Source organism: Gymnoscopelus braueri (genome assembly GCF_963280865.1).
Source record: "Gymnoscopelus braueri genome assembly, chromosome: 9".
NCBI classification, from domain to species: domain Eukaryota; kingdom Metazoa; phylum Chordata; class Actinopteri; order Myctophiformes; family Myctophidae; genus Gymnoscopelus; species Gymnoscopelus braueri.
Window position 1 is genome coordinate 35,186,578 of NC_137610.1, and position 21,955 is coordinate 35,208,532.

A 21,955-nucleotide genomic window follows, 5' to 3' on the forward strand; every position below is an offset into this window, starting at 1 on the left:
ATACTGTAGCCTGTAATGGCTTGTGGAGATTTATCATTAGAAATGTGGCAACACATTTTTATAAGCCTTGGTCCACATTATGTGGACCAAGGCTTATAAAAATGTGTTGCCAAGAACACATGAATAAGCGATTGGAGGTGCATGATAGTGACTAACTGGAGGAATGGCGGTAGATGAACTCTTGATTTGTAAGTCAGCGATGATCATGTTTGACACCAAAAAAAAAACACTGACAGGACATTTTGAACAAACTAAGTTACTTATAGTATGAACACACAACACCCACTGTGTACTACTACAACTCAGCACAAGTCCCCATCTGTTGCAGTTATGTGGCAAAGACAGTAGAGGGTGATGGTGAGACATATTTGGCTTCTTGTTGGGTTACTTTTCTTAATGATGATCTGCTCTAGTAAGCATGGACTGGAGAGTATGCCATTGATGTTATCAAGTGTCGCTGCCTTGCCTATTAAATGTGTGGTTCAATTAGGTCCATTTTCAGCATCCCTGAACTACTGAATGACTCATAGTAGTTAGACCCACAATCACAGACACAACTGCACATCACTTGTTCTGGATGATATAGCTCTGTAACTTTACTCTTGGTACCGCTAAATGTGCCTGTATTGTCCAGTTAAAGTAAAAGTATAAAATAAAGTAGTATAATTAAATCTTCAGTACTTTCTTATTGTAAATGTCATCCATTGTGTTTCTCCTTTGTTTGTTTGTTTTGCAGAACTGGGCTGACTTCCCTGCCACTTCACAGGTCTTCATTCTTCCTTGATCCTCCATCTCAGCCTCACATAAGTGTGTGTTGATTGGATGCGTGTATGCATCTGTGTATGTTGCCTGCCAGTGTACATGCTTGTGAGTGTGTGATGTCTGTGGTGGACCATCTGAATACGCGTGGATCAGTGCGTATGTGAGTGCGTGTGCCTGCAAGGTCGTCTGTGTGAGAGTTTGTGTGCATGCCGTCCCCCTGCCCACCATGTATCTGTGTCCCTCCTGGCTCCGGCTGTGTCCCTTGTTGGGTCTCCACCTCCTCTTCCTGACGCTGATGCTGCTCCCAGACACCTCCCTGTGCCTGACTGTGTCCAAGAAAGACCCAGGCGACCTCGGCATCATCATAGGCGAAGTCAACGCAACAGGGGACGTTGATTGTCCCAATGCATGTAAGTCTGTGGGGAATTCAGTCAATATACTGTAAGTTAACTATGGTCTATCAGAATGTTCATGGAATGGCATTCACTTGTGCATTTAAACCACTTCAAACCTGGCATCCCTATTTTGGGCATGTCATTATTAAAGGGATAGTTCACCCCAAAATGTTTTTTTTTAATTGATTAGTCACCCCATGGAGACTTGAATTAACGCATTCCATGCCAGACGTTAATCTCATAATGTACTCACCAGTGCCAACGTGTTATTGTTGTTTTTTTTTCACGTCGCCATAGACCTTGTTAAAATCCTTAAGATTGAGCTGTGCACTGTTTGTAAACATCGCGGACATCTCCCTGCTTCTACCAGTGAAGACCACGTGTCAAACGGGGCATCCATGTTGTAGTTAGAACGGTTTACGTTAAACAGTGATATGCGAGGAGAAAAAACTACAAGGAGAAAATGGAGTTTCAGTTTCGTCATTAGAACGGGGGCCGACGGGATCGGCAAAACCGGATCCCAAATAATTCCGTTTCCGGTGGTGCTACCGGAAACGGAAGTGGATCAAAAATTTCAGAAAGTGCACTTTTTGTGAAATCTACGCGAACCACCGGTTTCTTGCATTCTTAAGCCAATAATTTGATGACTGGCAGCGTTTCCGGTAGGAGACACAAAGAGTCTCCTTTGTGTTTCCTACCGGAACCGCTGCCTACCGGTCAAATTATTGGCGTAGGAATGCAAAAAAAGCAATTTTTTGGATGAACTATCCCTTTAAGGTAGCTCTCCACCGCACCGGTGTTGGCAGCATTACGTTTTGGAAAGCGTCTGTCGCAGAAAATCTGCTGTTGAATTTCACTGTCGGTTCACTGTCGTGTCGGGTCGCAAGTTGTAGGGAACTGTCGGATAACAGTGGGCTTGTTGTTGAAAAAGACATCAAGCCATAAGCAATTTTTACTACCATAGTAGCGTGTCGTCTGAGAGCTCAGGTGCATAAAAAATAATTCACACCTTCCAACCGCCTGATCTGTTGTCTTTGCCTCATTATGTTTTTGAGCACCCAGTACAGATTCCTCTTTGACACCAGTCTGTAGTAATCTGTAGTAGTCTGTTTGGTGGAGAGCTAACTTTAGTCTCATGGAGCCAGACGATCAGATCTCTGCCTACTGACAATGCCTGGTGATATCTAAATTCACTGTAGGGGCTAAAACTACGTAGAAACAGTAGTTTTAGCCCCTAAAAATGTAATTAAATTAAAAACTTTAGGGTGATTCTTCATATTGGGATGGTGATATGATTTGTTTTCAAAGCCGTTAGAGTAGGTTTGTCAGCGTAGGTTTTCTCCGCTAGCCCATACATTGATTTTAGATTTCAACAGAATTATCAGTTGACAGAGAGACTATGTAATTATTACAGGAAAAAACGTTGAAAATGCTGTGAGCTTGTAGATTGGCTATTTTCGCCACACGACAATCAAGGTTCAGTAAAGTACAAAATAGAGCTTAAGCACTTAAACCCTATACTTAGTTGACCCCCAGGGCTCTATATTTGGTCTGAAACTCCCCCCCCCCCCCCCTCTACACCATATCTCTTCACAGAGAATATCCGATCTAAATGCACACATGAATGCAGCGACAAGTGAGGTGGTTTGAACCAGGACAGAACAAGGGAAAGAAACTAGAAATGCCTACTGGATTCCAAATGTCACAACTTATCAGAAAAGTTGTATTTTAGAATGGAGAAGAACTTGGCTAGATAACTACCAGTGGCTGGTTGAAATAGTTGACGCTTTCCCAAAAACGCTTCCACCTATAAATTCATTTCAGTTGTGAAGTTTATTTTAAAGGTTTTATCCAGTTAACCCTGGGCAGACTAATCTATTGGTGAAAACCGACTCTATGGCAGGCTTTAGGACTTCATACTGTTGCGTCTCTCTACAATACAAAGGCTGCTGCTGATCGTTTTTCACACTTCTAAAAAGATCTGACATATTGCAGTCATTCAGATTTGATTAGGAGTTTTTCTTGGAACTCCATTTTCACCATATTGGCTTTCAAAAGGAGGACTTGGTGACGGTCTTTAATGAAATACAGAACTCATTTTCCCTCATCACATGTCTGCCAGCATTCTGAGTGGTACTCAGTAAAACTCTTTAAGTGTTCATTTAAAATTTTCAAAATTAGACCTGAGGCCGATTTCTAAAAACTCCATCTAAATCCCAACATTTTTCTGAAAAACAGAATTGTCAATGTTCACTAAATAAATCATTTCTCAGCCTCTGTAGTAGATGGAAACATGAAATGACACAGATGCTTTCCTGGATTGAAAGGCATAAAGACGTATAGGTTGCAACAGGTTTAAATGGGTTAATATTGAGGTGTTGGTAAATGCACAGTACTTTTACAGGAATTGTCAGTTCTGCTTCATTACGATGCTATACTTTTTTACACCGTGGCAGGCTTTATAAAATAGTTGCTAATACCTGTTGCTTTTATAACGAAGGTTTAATATGGAAGTTATTACCTAGGTACACAATTTGAACATGCAAACCCAGTCTCTGATTTAGCTGGTGTGCAGGATAAAATGCAGTTGCCAGTTCATGTGCTTATGTAACATATTACTTTAGGAGAGCAAGACAAATCCATGCACATCTTGAGTGGAAAGTTATACAGAATAACCTTTACATACCTTTCTGTAATACATTTGGTTGGCTTATCATGAAAAGCAAGAAGTAAATCCACACAGCAAGGCTCCCATAGCGATTAATTTATTACCACCACGTTATCATGAAATAATGTAATTCAAGAATGATGTCACTCTTGGCCAATGTAATCCTTTGTGGTTGATAAGCATGCTTACATGCTGATGAAGTAGCCCTTACACAAAATTCCAAGTGAAAGCAAAAGTGATGTCTCTGCATTTCAGAGATCATCACATAATTTAAGGTACTCCAGTAAACTTGGATTCACTAGAACCTGCATACCTGCACATATAGGCAAAGCTTTTAACCTGAGCACTTCAAATAGACTACCCGAATGAAAACTCTGGAGTAGAATATTGGAGTACTCATCAAGTGTGCTCATTTATTGTACTAAAGTCGCTTGACAAAACGTCAGTCATCCTCTGCAATAAACATGTAGATTTTACACTGCAACATCCTGAGTGTTAACCACTTAAACCTTATACTTGGTTGACCAAGTCCCTCAGGGCTCTATACTAGTAGATTTTGAAAATAGCCAATCTACAAGCTCACAACGTGTCGCAGCGCAACACGTTGTGAGCTCGTACATCGGCTATTTTCTACAAAGGTTTTCCCCAGAATACGATTACTGGGGTTTAAGTGGTTAATTTAACCAAACATAATGTAACCATTATAAATGTGTGCACTCTTTCAGTTACACATGGATAAGTTAACTGAGAAATCTTACTGTTGAAAGGGTGCTCCACTGTTTTACTTCACGTAGTCGTTTGAAGTGCCCAGGTACAAAAGCTTTGCCTATACAGTATATGGTTGCTGTCAGGTTTCTCCTATGTTCATATTTCAACTTTTAAAAGTTTTTTTCCCTGTAAATTAATGCCCTTCTACGTCGTACAAGAGTATCACTCAAAAGTAGTATTTTGGAAACCTTTTAAAGTGAAAGTCGTTTAGTGTGTGTGGGTATTATCAATATTGAACCAATGAACAGTATTAACAACAGCTTGTGACTAAATAACCTCATTGGATCCATTGGAACACAGGTTATTGTCTCCGCCGGGCCGAAAGGCATGGCGAGAGAGTATGTTTTGCCCCCTGTCTGTCCATCCGTCCGTGGTGTGTCCGTCCTTCCTTCTGTCTGCGACCAGCTAATCTCCGCAACCGTTGGCCCGGTCTGTGTCAAACTGCGCACACACACTCCCTGGATGCCACAGCAAAACCTCTGCCCCACATTTTTCAGATCAGCCTGTCATAGCGCCACCATGAGGCCGACTTTTGCAAAACAAATTTTTTGATATTACTCCTACAGATTTTCTCCAAAAAACACGCGAATCGGTACACAGTATCTTTATAGTCATGTGATCAACGTAGATCTGTCCGATTTTCGATATTCCATCCTCATTGGCTAAGATTGGCTTCCAAAGTTTGCAGGATTGGTTCGTTTTGAACAAAATGCCTCAAATCATGAACGCAGCGTGCGATTTCCGTGAAATTTTACACGTAGATTCCCACTTGGCCGAGGAAGAAATGCCACCCTTTTCACATTGGCCTGTTATAGCGCCACCAGCTGGGCTAATTTAGTAAACCACATTTTTGGAACAAAATGCCTCAAATCATGAATGCAGTGTCCGATTCCTGTGAAAGGCCTAAGAAGAAATGACACCCTTTTCACATCGGCCTATTATAGCGCCACCTGGAGGCCACAATAACCTACCTGACCTGGCGGAGACCTGTGCTCCGAGGAGCACTTTTTCTAGTTTTTTGTCCTTAAACTTAACAGTTTTGGACATACAAGGTTTCTGTCCGATGGCAACGATATACTGTCCTCTACCGATGAGCACCAAAATCGTTTTATTATAAACTTGGGTGTAACGCACTGGACCACAACTTTTGGGAATGTGCATACCTGCATGTTTGGTTTTCCTCTGTGTGGTGGGGGGCTACACGCTACAGGCAGAGATGGACCTTAAAATGACAGAAGGTGGGAGATGGTGAGAGTGGGGCAGATGGGGGAGAAAGTGAAGAGATGTTAGAAGATATGGGAGTTGTCTGGCGGCTTAGTATCACGCTCTTTTAAGAAGAACTAAAGCCATATGTCCCTGTTGGTCTGTTTCCTAAATCGCATCTCCCTCTTGGTGGAGGTATAATTTCAAAGCAGCCATGTGTTTCTAATTGAGGATGAAAGGGTGCCGCTGGTGTGTGTGCACGCGCGTGTGTGTTTGTGTGTGTTTATGATCCATGATCCAGGCGGTGCTTTCGCTGGCCAGGCCTCCCCCTCTCTCTCTCTCGCTCTCTCACTCTCTCTCGTCTCTCTCTCTCTTTTTCCCCTTTTAATTCTGTGTTATGGTGGCTTTCTTGATTCCTTTATCCATGTAAAACTACAAACTAATCCTGTGGTTATAACTGGACTATGTCAACTCATTCAGGTTTCAGAGAATTTCAGGTCAATTTCATTTTCAAGGCACTGATGATTCAATAATACACCCAAAATGAGTGTAGTCATCAAGTCAGACAGTATCGAGGGTTGTTGGGCCTTTCGTATATCACTGTACAATATGTGTGTTTAGCATTCTCATATGCACATCTGCAGCATGATTAAGCAGGTTACACAAGCAGTTCTATCATTATGCAGTCCTAACACTCTTTATTTATAGCAATATAGTTATTATGAGAAAACCACTTCCATAGGTTGATTTAGACATCTGTCATATGTGTGGTATGACGCAGTATAATACTATCTCATTTGGCATTCCTGTGTGTGTGTGTGCGTGTGTGTAGAGAGGACGTGAGAAAGAGACTGAGAGTGAGTGACAGCCGAGGTAAGTTTAGAGATGGAGGGTTGGTGAAGAGAACTTGGCCGTGTGTGTGTGTGTGTGTGTGCGCGTGCGTGTGTTTATGAGTGACAACATGGAGACACCCAGGCTAAGTTGTGCAGTAGAGGATGAAACAATGATATGGCAAAGTCTTACTATGTGTTAACCCCAGGCCTTCAACCCCCTACTGTCTCTTTCTGAGTAGTTTAAACACCTCTGTCGAGCAGAGCCCATTTCTCTGTCTCACTTTCTCCCTCTCTCTCTCTCTCTGTCTCTCTGTCTCTCTCTCTCTTAGGCCCATTAGCAGAGAGCAGCTGCAGAAACAGTTAAACCAGCCAGCTGTCTGTCTAATTAGCCCACGACAGCTCACTAGGAATAGAGCGATAGGACACACAGACAGAGAAACAGGCAGATGGGGGGGAGAGAGGGGATGGGAAATGCGGAGACAGACGGGGAAAGGGAGACCCAAAGAGAGGAAGTGCGAAAGAGACCCCGGTTGAGAGAGACAAACAGACATGGTGTAACTTACTGTAAGTTCTGTCCTCATGCTCATCAGCGGTGCTTCCTCCTCCTCCTAACCAGCATGAGGCTATAAAACCTGATTTATACTTCGTCGTACAATGGTGTTGCACTTCGAAATGGGCCGATTTACAACCTCACGACGTGTTGTGAGCTGGTAGATGAGCTATGTATTTCTCACACTCCATTTAGTACTATACAGCTTCTTCTCTGTATTAAGCCTAATTTATACGTTTGTTGCACAGCGGTGTCACTTGCCGAAAACGACTGATTCAGATTGCATCCTCTCTGTATTCAATGTATTAATCCTAATTAGTGTGGTTGCCCGAATGGGCAACCAGACTATTGTTATAGAGAAACTTTATTCTGTATAAACTTTATTTCGGGCTGCTACTCCTCCCACAGTTTATTTTTCCCAATTTAGTGCCATATGTCAAAATGACCGGCTTCACCGGGAATCGTGCAATTGTATTTTGCTAAGAGATTGGTTCAATAGTTTAATTTATATTGATTTATTAGTGCATTAAATTTCCCCATCCACTTTAATGGAAAAGTGAAAAAAATTTAATTCAAGTATTTTTTCCTCTAAAACCGTAAGAGCTAGAGTTACCAGATTTGATGGGGAGGTTCATGATTTGTTCCGAAATTATTGAAAAAAATATTACACTAATCGGCCACATGGTGGCACTATAACAGCCCCCTTTACGTTTTGGCCTATAACTCTTGAACCATAGGTCGTAAAATCAAAATGTCTTTTTCCCTAGATTCCTTGGGTTATGACGCAACTCCCCATATAGGCCACGCCCATTTGCGTCAGGATAGATTTTCCGCCATTTTGAATTTTCTTCAAAACACACTTTTAGCTCCTCCTCCCATATATTTTGTCCAAATTCCGAATGGGCAACCAGACTATTGTTATAGAGAAACTTTATTCTGTATAAACTTTATTTCGGGCTGCTACTCCTCCCACAGTTTATTTTTCCCAATTTAGTGCCATATGTCAAAATGACCGGCTTCACCGGGAATCGTGCAATTGTATTTTGCTAAGAGATTGGTTCAATAGTTTAATTTATATTGATTTATTAGTGCATTAAATTTCCCCATCCACTTTAATGGAAAAGTGAAAAAAATTAAATTCAAGTATTTTTTCCTCTAAAACCGTAAGAGCTAGAGTTACCAGATTTGATGGGGAGGTTCATGATTTGTTCCGAAATTATTGAAAAAATTATTACACTAATCGGCCACATGGTGGCGCTATAACAGCCCCCTTTACGTTTTGGCCTATAACTCTTGAACCATTGGTCGTAAAATCAAAATGTCTTTTTCCCTAGATTCCTTGGGTTATGACGCAACTCCCCATATAGGCCACGCCCATTTGCGTCAGGATAGATTTTCCGCCATTTTGAATTTTCTTCAAAACACACTTTTAGCTCCTCCTCCCATATATTTTGTCCAAATTTCACAAAAATCGGTACACATGATCTCTGGACCCATGCGATAATCTGGAGTGAAACAGAATTTTGATAGTCCATACCGTTCGTCCGTAAATGGCTTCCAAAGTCAGCGGGAGGGGCCCGTTTTACAAAAAATGGCAGAAATCACGAACGAGACGTCCGGTCAATCCCAAATTTGAATCACATGTTGAGGGTGGTTTACTCAACAAATACCCAAAAGCATTTCCACTTTGATCCATAGGGGGTGCCACAAATGCACAAAACGTAACCGTTTGATGCAAAAACATGATTTTTGGGAGAATCAATCCTCTCAAAATGAAATAAAAGCGATCTCAGGAGTGACGTGACAATACGATTGGCCCCTTACATTTGTGGGAGGGGCCTATTTATTTAATGGGAGGGGCCTATTTCCTAAAATCAAAACGGCACTTATCACGAAGGCAGGATCCGATCGGCACCCGATTCGAAAGATAAACTTTATTTCGGGCTGCTACTCCTCCCACAGTTCATTCACCTATAGTTCATAGGTCGTAAAATCAAAATGTCTTTTTCCCTAGATTGCTTGGGTTATGACGCAACTCCCCATATAGGCCACGCCCATTTGCGTCAGGATAGATTTTCCGCCATTTTGAATTTTCTTCAAAACACACTTTTAGCTCCTCCTCCCACATATTTTCTCCAAATTTCACAAAAATCGGTACACATGATCTCTGGACCCATGCGATAATCTGGAGCGAAACAGAATTTTGATAGTCCTTACCGTTTATCCGTAATTGGCTTCCAAAGTTAGAGGGAGGGGCCCGTTTTACAAAGAATGCCAAAAATCACGAACGAAACGTCCGGTCAATCCCAAATTTGAATCACATGTCGAGGGTGCTTTACTCAACAAATCCCCAAAAGCATTTCCACTTTGACCAATAGGGGGCGCCACAAATGCGCAAAATGTCACCGTATGATGCAAAAACATGATTTTTGGGGGGATCAGTCCCTTCATAATGAAAAGCAAGTGATCTCAGGAGTGAGGTGACAATATGATTGGGCCGGTATATTTGTGGGAGGGTCCTGTTTCTTTAGTGGGAGGGGCCTATTTCCTCAAATCAAAACGGCACGTGTCACGAACGCGGGATCCAATCAGCACCGAATTCGAATCGCACGTCATGCGGCCTCCGACGGTATACCTCCAAGCGTATTACTCGAGTCCAGGCGGCCGCGACCGGTGTCGGCGCAACCACACTTTGCAATTGCCCTGAATTGCGACGCGTCTAGTTTACATTTGGTCTCACTCTCCATTAGTGCATTGCCGAGTTGTTATAGTTTTGAAATATTCATTAGTTTTATGAATTGAATAGTTTTAGCATTTTTTTCGTTTTATTCTTAGTTTCAGTTTTTCAGATATCTTGAGGAAAGCCTTGATCTAAAAGAATGAAAGAATGCATGACATGAGATGATTTACAAGACGTGTTATCTAGGTTAAAGGTCCCATATTGAGAAAAGCCAGGTATAGCGACCACAGTGCAAATTGAGGGGGGGAACTAAAACTGAGCAGATTTGACATGGTTTTGGATTGTCCATTTCAGTTATTTATTTTCAAATTAGATTTAGATTTTCAGTTTTAGTTAACTATAATAACCTTGGTGCAGTTTTGAGTTTAGTGTACAAGTTGAATATTTGTTTGTCTGTAATATTGGTTCTTTCCCTCTGCATAATTTCATCAGCTGTTCACACCACCAGTGACAATCGTTTCATTTATATAAACAGACAGGCCACACCATTGCTTCCAGGTCTACTGCCGATGTGACTTTTATTGAAGATGTGAGGCTTTTGAAAACCCGAGTGAAACCAGACTAAATTGACTAAATTAAGTTTACACGGCCAAATGGTTGAAGGAGCGAGCACAGAGCTAGTCACCAGGCATGTACAACAATTATGATCTTACTCCAAGGATTCTAATAATCATGTGCTTGTAAATGTAACAACCAAGTCCTTGTTATCAGTATTCCTTCGCTGGGTTTAGTTTCTTCAGTATTGTGTGAAATAACCTCATAACCTCGCTGTATTCCGGGAAAGCTCAGTTCACCTCAGCAGGGCTCTTTTCAGTTTTGCTGAACAAGGCTGGGAGCAGAAAGCAAGGCGGCTCAAGCTAATTTATGGGACCAGTGGGATCATCTGATATGGGAGATTAACACCAGGGAAAGTTTGCTTAAAGAAATCGAGTTAAATTGGCTGTGGAGTTCAACCTGAAATGCCTGCTTATGAATCATGCCGTTTAAACGAACCCTTGAAAAAGTGCTGCAATACAGATGTGGCAGGCATGAGCAATATTCCCATGTGACTTCTGGTAGTGGACGTTAGGCCAACGCCATGCTAAAACGGGATAATGTAACATTTCTCCAGCATTAGATTTCAATGCATGGTTTGTTGTAAATGTAATACTGTACATAAACTAGGGACTGCATTGGCCTTTATCTGTCCCTTTGATTAGATCCCAATATCTAATAATTATTCAAAGGGATCGTTTTAGTTATAAGTGTTCCCTTAACCCTTAACTACACCAAACATAACCTTGTGCAGACTGCAGAGTAGGACTAGTGTCAGTGTGAGGTTTAAGGAATAGAGAAATATCTAATGCTAGTGTAAATTATTCACTTGGATGCTGATTTTCTAAGCATCTTGGTCTCCAGAGAAGATCTGCTCTCCTCTGCTGTTTTTTTACCACACCTGGTCTCCTCATCAGAAAGCATGAGGGAGAGCTGGAGGGCTTAACTGAGAGATACTAGCAAAAGAAAGGAGAGCAAGGCACACATCATGAAGCGTTCAGATCCGGATGTTATGTGAGTGAGGTTTCGTTTGCTGCTTCAAGATGCCTCCCTTTGGCCCATTCACGCTGCTGTATACATGAGTGAGAACGTCTACTAGTGTGTGTATACACGTTACGGCATTCACGAATAGTGATTTTTAGTATTCGAATTATTCGACCTATAAGTATTCGAATATTCGATTAATTGATTTGATTATAAAAAATAAAATAAAAAGAATTTAATTTTTTTTTTTTTTTTTTTTTTTTTTCAATGGCATTGATGACTCGACTCAAGGAATGCGAGTTGACGTCACACCAGAGCTCACAGCTGCGTGTCTGCTGTAGAAAAGCCACTAAAAAAAAAAGAAATCGAATAATCTAATAGTGGTTTGATAGTCGAATAGTCGGTTTGATATTCGAATATTCGACTATTCGGTGAATGCACTAATACACGTATTGTAAAATGTTTTATATATCAACGAATGGATGAACCACTTAAGCGTTATTTTATACTTTGTCGTACAACTGTGTCATGGAATAATATGATCACAAGCGACACGTTGTGAACCTGTAGTTCGGCTATTTACTTTTTTTTTTTTACCCACTGGGTGAAAAAAGGCTATTTACTTTTCGCCTATAGCCTGATGACTAAAATGGAGATAGATTATTTTAGTGAATTATGAGTTTGATTATTGATTATTTTTCATAATCGATTAAATTGATTAGTTAGATTAACTGTTGCACCCCTACAGTATATACTGTATATAAAAGGGATCATAAAGAGGCCTGTTTGTCTGCGTAAAGAACATATTGTCACATGTATAAATATGAATAGGTCTCAAAATGTGTTAAAAAATAATAATAATAAAGCACATCTTGCTAAAAAAGTTTAAAAGGCTAGCTCATCTTTGAGCCAACATGTTTCGGCCTTTATGGCCTTCTTCAGAGCATGCAGAAAACAAATTGACAATACAGATTTCTTTGTGAATCTCAATATATTACATACAGTACATATACATTTGAAACTGAAGTTGCGGGCTGACATGAGACCAGCATCCTCTCGGTGTTGATCCTGTTGCGTAAATTATATGCTGTTGTCAAGGAAACGTTATAATTTTGCTGTTGGATGTACTCCTTTCCCACTGCAGGTTTTGGAACAGTAAACATGGTTTAAACAAGTAGCTTTCACGCAGCGTTACATTGGCAGATGTTGAGTAAAAAAAGAAAAAGAAAACCGTGTTTAGAGTAGTAGCAGAAAATGTTTGCTAGTAATTAGAAAATCAAGTGTCAGCACCATTGGCTGCATGTGTTTTCAGACCACTTATTTTGCTAAATGATTCAAATGTATTCAGAATAGTTGTGAAATAGTGAGTAAAGCTTGGTTCCATATAGAGGGTACGTGTCATAAACCACAAATAATTATGGCAACCACCTTTTCATATCTTTACTTTCCCTTCCTCACCACAGGTAAAGCCAAAGAAGGGTGCAAAGATCCATGTCAAGACATTCCTGTGACAGACATCCCCGCACAGCCAGGTAAGTGGACGATGAGGAGAGGAACACATGCGTTTTCTAAAGTGCATACTATGGTTGTACTATACTACTTACTGGTAGATTTTGTTTTAACTGGTGGGACGCTATTTTAATGATGTCACACGCACATCGCACGTGCATGCATTTTACTTTATTAATGTGTCATTAATTTTACTGTACGAGTGCATAAATAGTAGGAAACATGTTTGTATAGTAATGACTAGTTTTTACCTTGCAGACATCACCTCTGTAATTTAGTTAATGAATCCGTCAGCCATAGTTATCCAAACGTTCTCTTTGGACTGCCTCAGAACATCTGACAGTATGCCTACAGTACTTAGCAGGTCACACAATAATAGACCATTGATATGCATCCAGCCAGGGTCATTCCTATGTTATTTCACGCTGTTGACACTCGGCAGCTTTTGTAAGCTTTGGTAAGAGGTGTGAAATGAATGGTTGTTTTTGATCCATGCGCGAGGTAGACGCACTCTCACGGGTATGCACGTGCACATCTGTGCATGTGTGTGCGTGTGCTCCTGCTCAAAAGACTGGCGGGACGCCGTGGTACTGCGCGCAATATATCATTCTATTGCTGTTTAAATATTCCTTACTTCCAATTTTGGTGATCTTTGAAGAAGTAAAGTTTAGCATATTATGTTGCACATTTTTGTAAATGTTTGTGCAAAAAATATACAATTAATTCGAAAGCTAGCCACTCATTTGTAGGTCTGGAGTCTCTTCACTGCCAAAGTAATAAATTGTAATGGTTACAGAAATGTATTTGGTAATCATAGATTAAACTCAGTATTGAAAGATCAGTTAGTACAACTAATTTACCATCATTTATTTATGTTTGTTAAATGTTTAAGAAAATGATTCACTCAATTGAACAAGAATATAACCTGTCCCAGATGCCCATAAGTGTCATTTAAAAGAGTTCCAGTACCTACCCACCCCTGCGGAGGTTGTGAGTTCGAATCCACCGTGGTGCATCCAACTTTGACGAGCGTCGTATAGCCGTATAGACTATACGAACACTATTGGCCCGTGTTTCGGGGGAGGGAAGCCGGGCGGGGAGGGTGATATCACTGGGCACGTATTCCTACGGGCTGGAGCGGCACCTGTCAACAGGGAGTGTTGGGTGGTAGGAGTAGGACGAAGGCTCTACGTCCTCCCAGTGGAGGCTCCTCAATGGCATATGAGTCGGCAGGATACAACAGCAGTGACAATACACAATGTGTGTGAGGAGGAATCCCTTGGCATAACAACTAACTTGGGGAGAAAAGGGTTAAAAAGCTAAATAAATAATGCTACTAGATTTGTTGCCTTATAGCATCAAATATTCTTCTGGTGAACATGGGAAACAGTTGATTTGTGGCCTCCTTTCAGTGGCTCAACTCTTGGTATGACTCTATATAAGGTGGAGATAAATATATTGGATCAACCTGGCCAAAACAAAACATTTATGTTGGTTAGTTTTGTTATACTGTGGATTCCAGTGGACAACGGCTTTTCTGTGCAGCAAAATGTGAACTGCAGAATGTGACAAAGTAGTAAAGTAGCAAAAATATTAGATTCTAGAATAGTTTTTTTAATTTGTTTTATTTTTGTGCTTATTCAAAAGAACAAACATCTATTCATTCATGTGTTCAACCGTTTATAGACTTGTGTTCTGTTGTTGTTCACATAGGTGGTGGTTTCCAGGGCGACAATGGAGCAGGTTCTCTGACGCAACAGACACACAACCCCTTGTCCTCCTCTTTATTATCCTCCGATCACGAAACAAACCTCAACCAGTCACAACGCAATAACACAGTTCAAACTTTAAACCTGGCTGGTAAGTCCAATAATCAACTACCTGTCCCCCAACCATTTAACGACTCCATTACTCCATTACCCAGAGATTCTACAGAAAAAAACACGTATACGGCCACCTTGCAACAGCCTAGTTTACCTCCACATAACCAGTTTAGTTTGCCACTTTCAACACCATCCAGCAAAGAGCCAGTACACCAACCGTCTAAAGGGCTCTTACCTCAGTTAGAGCAAGGTACAACACTTGTATCACAAGAACCCAGGGAACCTATCCCATCCTTACCACAAGTTAACCCGTCTACCGCTGCTCTCCAGCCTCCCAACGACACAGCCTTGTCAGTTCCTAAACAGCCTGATAGCAATGTCTCCAATAAAGTCTCTGAGAATGATAAAGTCATAAACACCGTACAACCAGGACAAGGTACAACAGCTAAAGCTAATAAAATTGAATCAGTGGCCACCCCCACTAACACCCCAACCACAAGAAAAGCAACGACCCCATTACCAACACCTGCAAAAAATACCACGTCAGATGCAGTAACTACACCAACAACAGCAAAAAGTACCACATCTACTGCAGTAACTGTATCAACAACAGCAAAAAGTACCACGCCTGCTGACGTAACTACATCCTCAACTCTCACCACGACAACTACTGTTAATACTACAGTGACAGCCACAACCACAAAGAAGCCATCTTTAACATCTGTAGCCACCCAAGCGTCAACGTCCCCTATTACTGAGAAGCCACCGTTTCAGTCTCCTTCTGGTTCTGCTGTGGGGAATGCAACCACTACCACCATTGCTAGTGCTGCGAGCAGCACTACCAATACTAATACCATCACCAATCAGAAAAACCATGTGGTTAATACAGGAAGTGGGGTTGCCATGGTAGAGGTCACTGCGGGCGATCTGACCAGCCACCTGGTGGATACTGCTTCTTTACTGGCCGTCTTGCTTTTTGGACTGCTCTTCTTCTTTGTTACAGTTGCTGTGTTTGCTTCACAGGCATATGAGAGTTATCGCAGGAAGGACTATACGCAGGTTGATTATCTTATCAACGGGATGTATACAGACTCTGGGGTGTGAGGGAGGGAATGAGCTCGCCTCAGCATTTGAAGGTTACGTTATGTTTTGAGAGAGTGCGATAAAAGGTGGCGATATGGAGGTTGTGTTCAGTTTGGGGTGGGAATGTTCTCAGGAATGGATGTCCAGATCAAGGCTTTTTGAGGGGCTTATGTGAATGCAGGGTTCTCTCATATAGAAAAAAGTGGTTCTTGGTTAGGGTCATGGAATGGTGAAATTGACTTGGGCAATTAATTTGGGGAGCTGAGGTTGAGATTTCACTAGTTGGTGCAGTGCCACTGTGCATGGTTCTGTGGAATCCTGAATGGAATAGACAAGGATGAGGAACATCTCAATTGGATGACTTGAGATGAGCTCTGTCAAACACAGTCCTGGCTGTATTTCTACCCATGTCCCATTTACTGCTTCCTCCTTTTTACTGTTCTGTTTTTGAGGTCTGTTGAAGCAGTTCAGTTAGTCCCTTCATCGCCAAACCTTTGCAACACGATGACATTCCTATCCAGTCCCCTTCTAATTGGTGCTGCTAAGTTGGGTGGAGGGGATGCTTATGAAATGAATGTTGGGGAGGCACTGTCATAGAACGACTGTTAGAGAGAAAGCACAGCAAATGGTGTGGTCAGCTCGAATTTTTATTTTAAAAACAAAAGTCCCTTACCATTTAGTTCCTTACGATGTAATGTCATAAGCCTGACAGTATTTTTTCTTTTTGGATTTAGAGAAGTGAAGGACTTCTCTGGACTGTGATTTTCTTTTATTTCTTTTATCCCTTTTTTTGGCCACATTTTCAGTCATGGCGCTCGAATTCATTTCAAACGAAAAGTTAGCTTGTACTGCTTTTCGCCCATTAATTGCTGCTTTTTTGGTTCCTGTAAACATACCCTAACAGGTGATTAAGAGGAGATGGGACATTCACTTAACAGTTCTGACTAATTCTTCTTTCTATAATCAAGTTTTCTTGTGTTGTGGTGTTGTTTATCAACACATCAGGGAGTGTAGTTTGTGTGTCTTAGTAACAGAAATGTGCACTCGGTCAGCACATCCCAAATATATGTTGTGTGGAGAAGCAGTACAAGCGGTCTCATCTTAAACCTCACTCACAGATGTGGTCAAAATGGGACACAATAAAGAGTGTTTCCATTTCACTCTTGTTTTTTTCAGTCCCAGAAGAGTCCTAGAAATGATGATGCATAACAAAGGATCAAATGTTCAAATATTGGTTGATTGCGTGATTGATCTCAAATCTGTTTTTACTGAACTCAAACGGCGGTCGATCAAAGAATCTACTGAAAGTAATCAGATTTATTCATAAATATTGCTCAGTAATGAAATTCCAAGCCAACCCCTTATTTTCTCAAGTTGTTTTCCATTCAAAAGCATTTCCTTTATACTTGAACAATGAATACGAATTGATCTTGCTGACTGAAAAGCTCTTGATTGTTGATGCGTCTTCAAAATATTTAATAGTTAACATTAAGAAAAATCATTTGCATAGGACTTCAGAATAGACCTTTTCCAGAGAAACACATTTGCGTCTTTACAGGTACTCCAGCCAACCCAATACAGAGATGTTTTTCCATCTCTCTCTGCGTTGTAAGTTTCCCCAGATGTGGTCTGTGTGTGTTGAGGACTTAAACGGGTGTTTCAGGGCCAAAGTATGTACGGTCTGGTGTTTAGCCAGTGGACCAGAGAGAAAGACCACCATGTGGATCTAGTCAGTCATTAGGTTGATTTGTTTTGTTTTTTTGTCAGCCTGTTAACATTGCCAGGATTTGTTTCTGCACTGTGTGCATCATGGGTAAGAGAGGGTTTGTTTAGTCAAATTTGTTTGAGAAAACAGGGAGGTTTTGATTGGGTTTTCACTGACTGCCCTGTCCAGGCGTGTTGCCATTAAAAAGAAAAGGACACGGTATTGAAACAAACCAACCCCTTCAACCACCCAGACTGCTTTAGAAACCACTGCATGAAGTAGATCTGGCTTCCCTTCACTTTACATTCCATCAATTCAGAAAGCAGATTGTAAATTTGTAGTGAATTTCAAATATTATAAACCATTAATCCAACCAAATAAGACTGAAGAGTAAATTAGTTACAAATGGCAGTTAATGTTCACTCTCTACTCATTGTATTACATAAGTTCTGCACTTTCTGAATTATATGTATTGAATTTAAGTCGGCCATAAAAACCCACTCGTCTAGTGACCTTGTCAACAGCTCAAAACTTTTTCAAACAACCCTTTCAAGTAAATCTTTGCAAATTGGAGTGACAATTGATTCCTGCCAATTGAAACAAGCACAGCTGTGATTTTCCTGCTGCAAACTAGAAGCACGTTAAGATTGGATTGTGACTGGTGAAAATAATCATATTGCATATCACTTTTTGATCTGAGATTTCTCAAGAGAAATTCCCTAAGGAGTGAATTCAAGTAAGGGCTCATTTATAGGCCTACTTCATCGCACGACCATCTTGTTTGATGGAAATTACGTTTTCAAATGAAAAACTTCATTTGAAAATCAATTAATCTCAAGTTTCCGTCATGTGATAAAAGTCTAAAATAAGACGCATAAGAAGGACAAACAAGGACAGGGGAGTGTTGATGCCATAACCTTTCCTCCTCTGTGAGTTCTGTGTATTAGGAACCAATGTGGGGTACATGTATGTCTTAACATTTCTGACTTTCAATTTATTTCTGGGTTTATCAGTTTATTCTAGCCTTACACTCTTTTCCAAAGTCTTGTAAGTTATTGTCTTCCATTTCATCATCTTGCGTTATTATATTTCAGGTTTGGTTACAGCCTAAACTATATTTCATTGTGTACAATTTCTATGCAGATGTATCCACCACTGAATCATGGGATTAAGGCCATATTATAGAGTCTTTATTTTAATACATTTTATATTTGTGTTCACAATGAATGTCTTTCTGACTGCTTAGCTACTTTATAAAGGAGGTTGGGTATGAGTATTTAGTTGACTAAATTACTTGTTACTAAATTCATCCCATGACTGTCCACTTATGACTGAGGTATTTGAACTTTACTTTTCACTTTGAAAATCTGAGTTATAGATTACATTTACACCATTCCATAACTCTTACCCACGTTATACAGCCTAATCTATAACTCACACACTGTATAATTCTATAATTGATGAAAGTGGGGTTTTTTTTCATTTCTTGTCTTGTTTACAATGTCTGACATTTCATTGAGGTTTTAAGCATTTGATCAAGGACCACTTATGATTTGATTTGTTGTCTCCAATGACATGCTGTCATCACTGGAGACTGGAGAGCATGCTGTTATACTAACTTGAAAATTACTTTTTTGTGACTAGGTCAACAGAAAACTGTTGTTGCAAGCACATTTGAGAGAAGGCTTGCAGATTACTTTTCACCAAGTCATAGTTCCAAGATTCCTAATATATTGATGATGTCACCAGCTGTGACAAGTCTCCAATATTGCTTTACATTTCACATAGGTTTTACATTTCATATAGTGACATGATGCACTTTTCATTACCTATTGCATCTGTTTCATTGTTGTTGGTCTATAATAATGTTTAATTGTTGTTGGTCTATAATAATGTTAACTGATGATTCATGTCTGTAAGGAGCAAGGATGGAATATTGGTCGCTATCCTGTGTCTCCTACTTTGTAGTTCTACTCCAGTGTTAACCTCATTAGACAAATTCCAAATAAAATTTCAATTTAGATGGCATGGGGGCTGCAGCCAGCTCAAAAGTGCCCCAAAACTTTGTTGTATTTTAAGTTAGTTTTCTTGCCAAACATGTGCAATTATGGGGGGAAACAGTTGGCTAGGTTTTGTAGCCAACTGAAATGCCAATACAGAACCTTTACCAACAATTTGATGTGTCCGATAAAGAAAATAAGGCAAAATCATATTGCACAAGTTATCCCCTTTAATTTACATCCTTGATAATGACTTTATTAGCATTGCCTTTTGTCTTTTCCTGACCAATTTATATATTTTTTACCCTTCCTTGGGTTTGATGGGTGATGGAAACTTGCCAAATGGTCACTGAAGCACATTATTGTATGTTAAAGCCAAGGGAATTGTGTAGCCATTATCAATAAATAAATGAATGAATTAAATATATTATTAAGGTCTGTGATATGGACTCTTGTGTCTGAAAGCTCATAATACCTACTGATTAGTCGCCACTTTTGAGTAGCTCAGAATATGTCATGTGTGGTGTTTAGATTTTTACAGCATACTCTCATTCAGTATGAGCTTTCAGACACTAAATGCATTGGATTTTGACAACCTGAAAGAGAAAATCCACAATCAACAGAATTCACACATTATTCCTCTGATATGTAGTTTGTCGTTTGAAACACTCCACTCCAGAAAAGTTATACTTCAAGAGAAAATGCCTAGAACTATTTCATTGATGTAGACTGATTGAATTTAATTGTTCTTGGAGTGATTTTGTTATGCTGTTACTGAGGATTTATTCAGGATTTGTCTCTTGATATCGTCTCTTGCTTTCTCATTTGAACATTTTATTTTGAATTTGTGAACATGGTTAAGACACTCAAAGATCACACGAATAACATGGGTGGATTCTGTTGAGGGATATAAGATCTGACTGATGCATAAAATGAGCTTCTATGGAGGGCTGAAGGCAGGCTTGTATTGAAAGACCTGCTATGTGCCAACTCAACAATGTACTAATGCACTATCAAAATATATGTTTATTTGCAGAAAATAAATGATAAAACAACCAAATCAATCAATCAGTGTAATTATTTGACAGAAATAGCCAGGACACATTGATAAGTGAAATTCATTGATTGCTGTATTAAATGTCTCTTAATCCGATTTCTCTTGTCTGTGGGCATTGGGATTTAAAGGACCCTTGACAGAAATATTGCCTGCCTTTGCTAAGTGAATGTTTATAATTGAGGCTTCATATTAGCTAGTCTTGTTAATAATGTTGTGTACACACAATTTGTGCATTATTGTGTTTACTCAGCTCTTGGTACCAGTGGGGCCAGTAAAACTATTCTCAGGATCAGTTCCAGTATGAGTGGAGTGCAATCAACCGTTATTTGTTTTGGTTCAAGAAAGCAGTCGTGTGATGAATACACTGTCTTTTCATTGTTCTAATAGTAATGGTCATGGAACCCTGATGACGCTATGTTGAAATACACAGCACTTGGAAAACTTGAGCTTTAGACATTTGAGTGCAGTTTTGACTCAGTGCTTGATTACAACACAACTAGTTGCTGCTCAGCTGCAGAGAGTTTAGAAGGATATTTTAACCACGCATATGTTGTACTTTGAAATAGCGAAAATAGCCACTGTACAAGCTCTCCTATTTTTGAACATGTTTAAAAGTGGTTACTTGCTTATCTCACCTAGTACTTGCAAAACTGTCACATCAGTGACAACTCGCAGGTCTACACATTTGATAAACTGTGTTAGTACAAACAATGCTGCCCACTGAAATAGAGCCTGATTTAGGGTCAGAGTAAACACAAGTCTCTCAATCAGACAATGTACATCATGCTGTGTTGTAATAATATACGGGATGCTGTGCTTCAGTGCTGTCAAAATGTTTCCCAGAGTGTCAACAAGAGTGTTTTTAACATTAGTCATCTCACATAACTCTCCCAACATGCCCGCAACAACGACAACACACAGATCCACACATGACTGAAAAGGCCAAACACACGTGCATGAAAGGCCAAACACTGGAGCCCACCAAAAGACTAAACACTTGAGACAGTAAACATTTTCTCAGTGAGTCAGCATGTTCTGAGGACAAGGTATGTGCAAGACAACATTTTGAGACAGGAAATTCCTAATGTTACATTTTACACCTCTCAACAGTGAGAGAAAATGTAAACTTCATTGCACGACTTTGTCACCCAACAGATTGTTGTTGTGTTAATGTGAGAAATTAGCCATCAGTCTCACACTCAAATAGAAAAGTGCGCTCCTTGGAGCGCAGATCTCTGCCATGCTTTGTTGCCTAACTAGGGCTGTGTCAGTCGTGGGGTGTGATCGTAACACTGGAGGTAGCCAGATGCAAGCCCATAACTCTTTTACTACCCACTGTCA

At 40.2% G+C, this 21,955-nt stretch overlaps 1 protein-coding gene across 1 annotated transcript; it reads left to right on the plus strand.

Moving 5' to 3' along the window:
* Nucleotides 1-987: 987 nt before the first annotated feature.
* On the plus strand, nucleotides 988-20,604 carry cUnh11orf24 (chromosome Un C11orf24 homolog). The gene is made up of 3 exons (XM_080436994.1): nucleotides 988-1,172; nucleotides 12,901-12,969; nucleotides 14,660-20,604. The coding sequence occupies exons 1-3, from the start codon at nucleotides 989-991 to the stop codon at nucleotides 15,871-15,873; spliced, it is 1,467 nt and encodes a 488-aa protein (XP_080293120.1). The 5' UTR covers nucleotide 988; the 3' UTR covers nucleotides 15,874-20,604.
* The last annotated feature ends 1,351 nt before the right edge of the window (nucleotides 20,605-21,955 follow it).

Excerpts from the sequence above, each read along its gene's own strand:
- cUnh11orf24 (XM_080436994.1), top strand. The coding sequence starts at position 989 with ATGTATCTGTGTCCCTCCTGGCTCCGGCTGTGTCCCTTGTTGGGTCTC. Across the intron at positions 1,173-12,900 it reads CGTTGATTGTCCCAATGCAT|GTAAAGCCAAAGAAGGGTGC; the intron begins GTAAGTCTGTGG and ends TCCTCACCACAG. Across the intron at positions 12,970-14,659 it reads AGACATCCCCGCACAGCCAG|GTGGTGGTTTCCAGGGCGAC; the intron begins GTAAGTGGACGA and ends TTGTTCACATAG.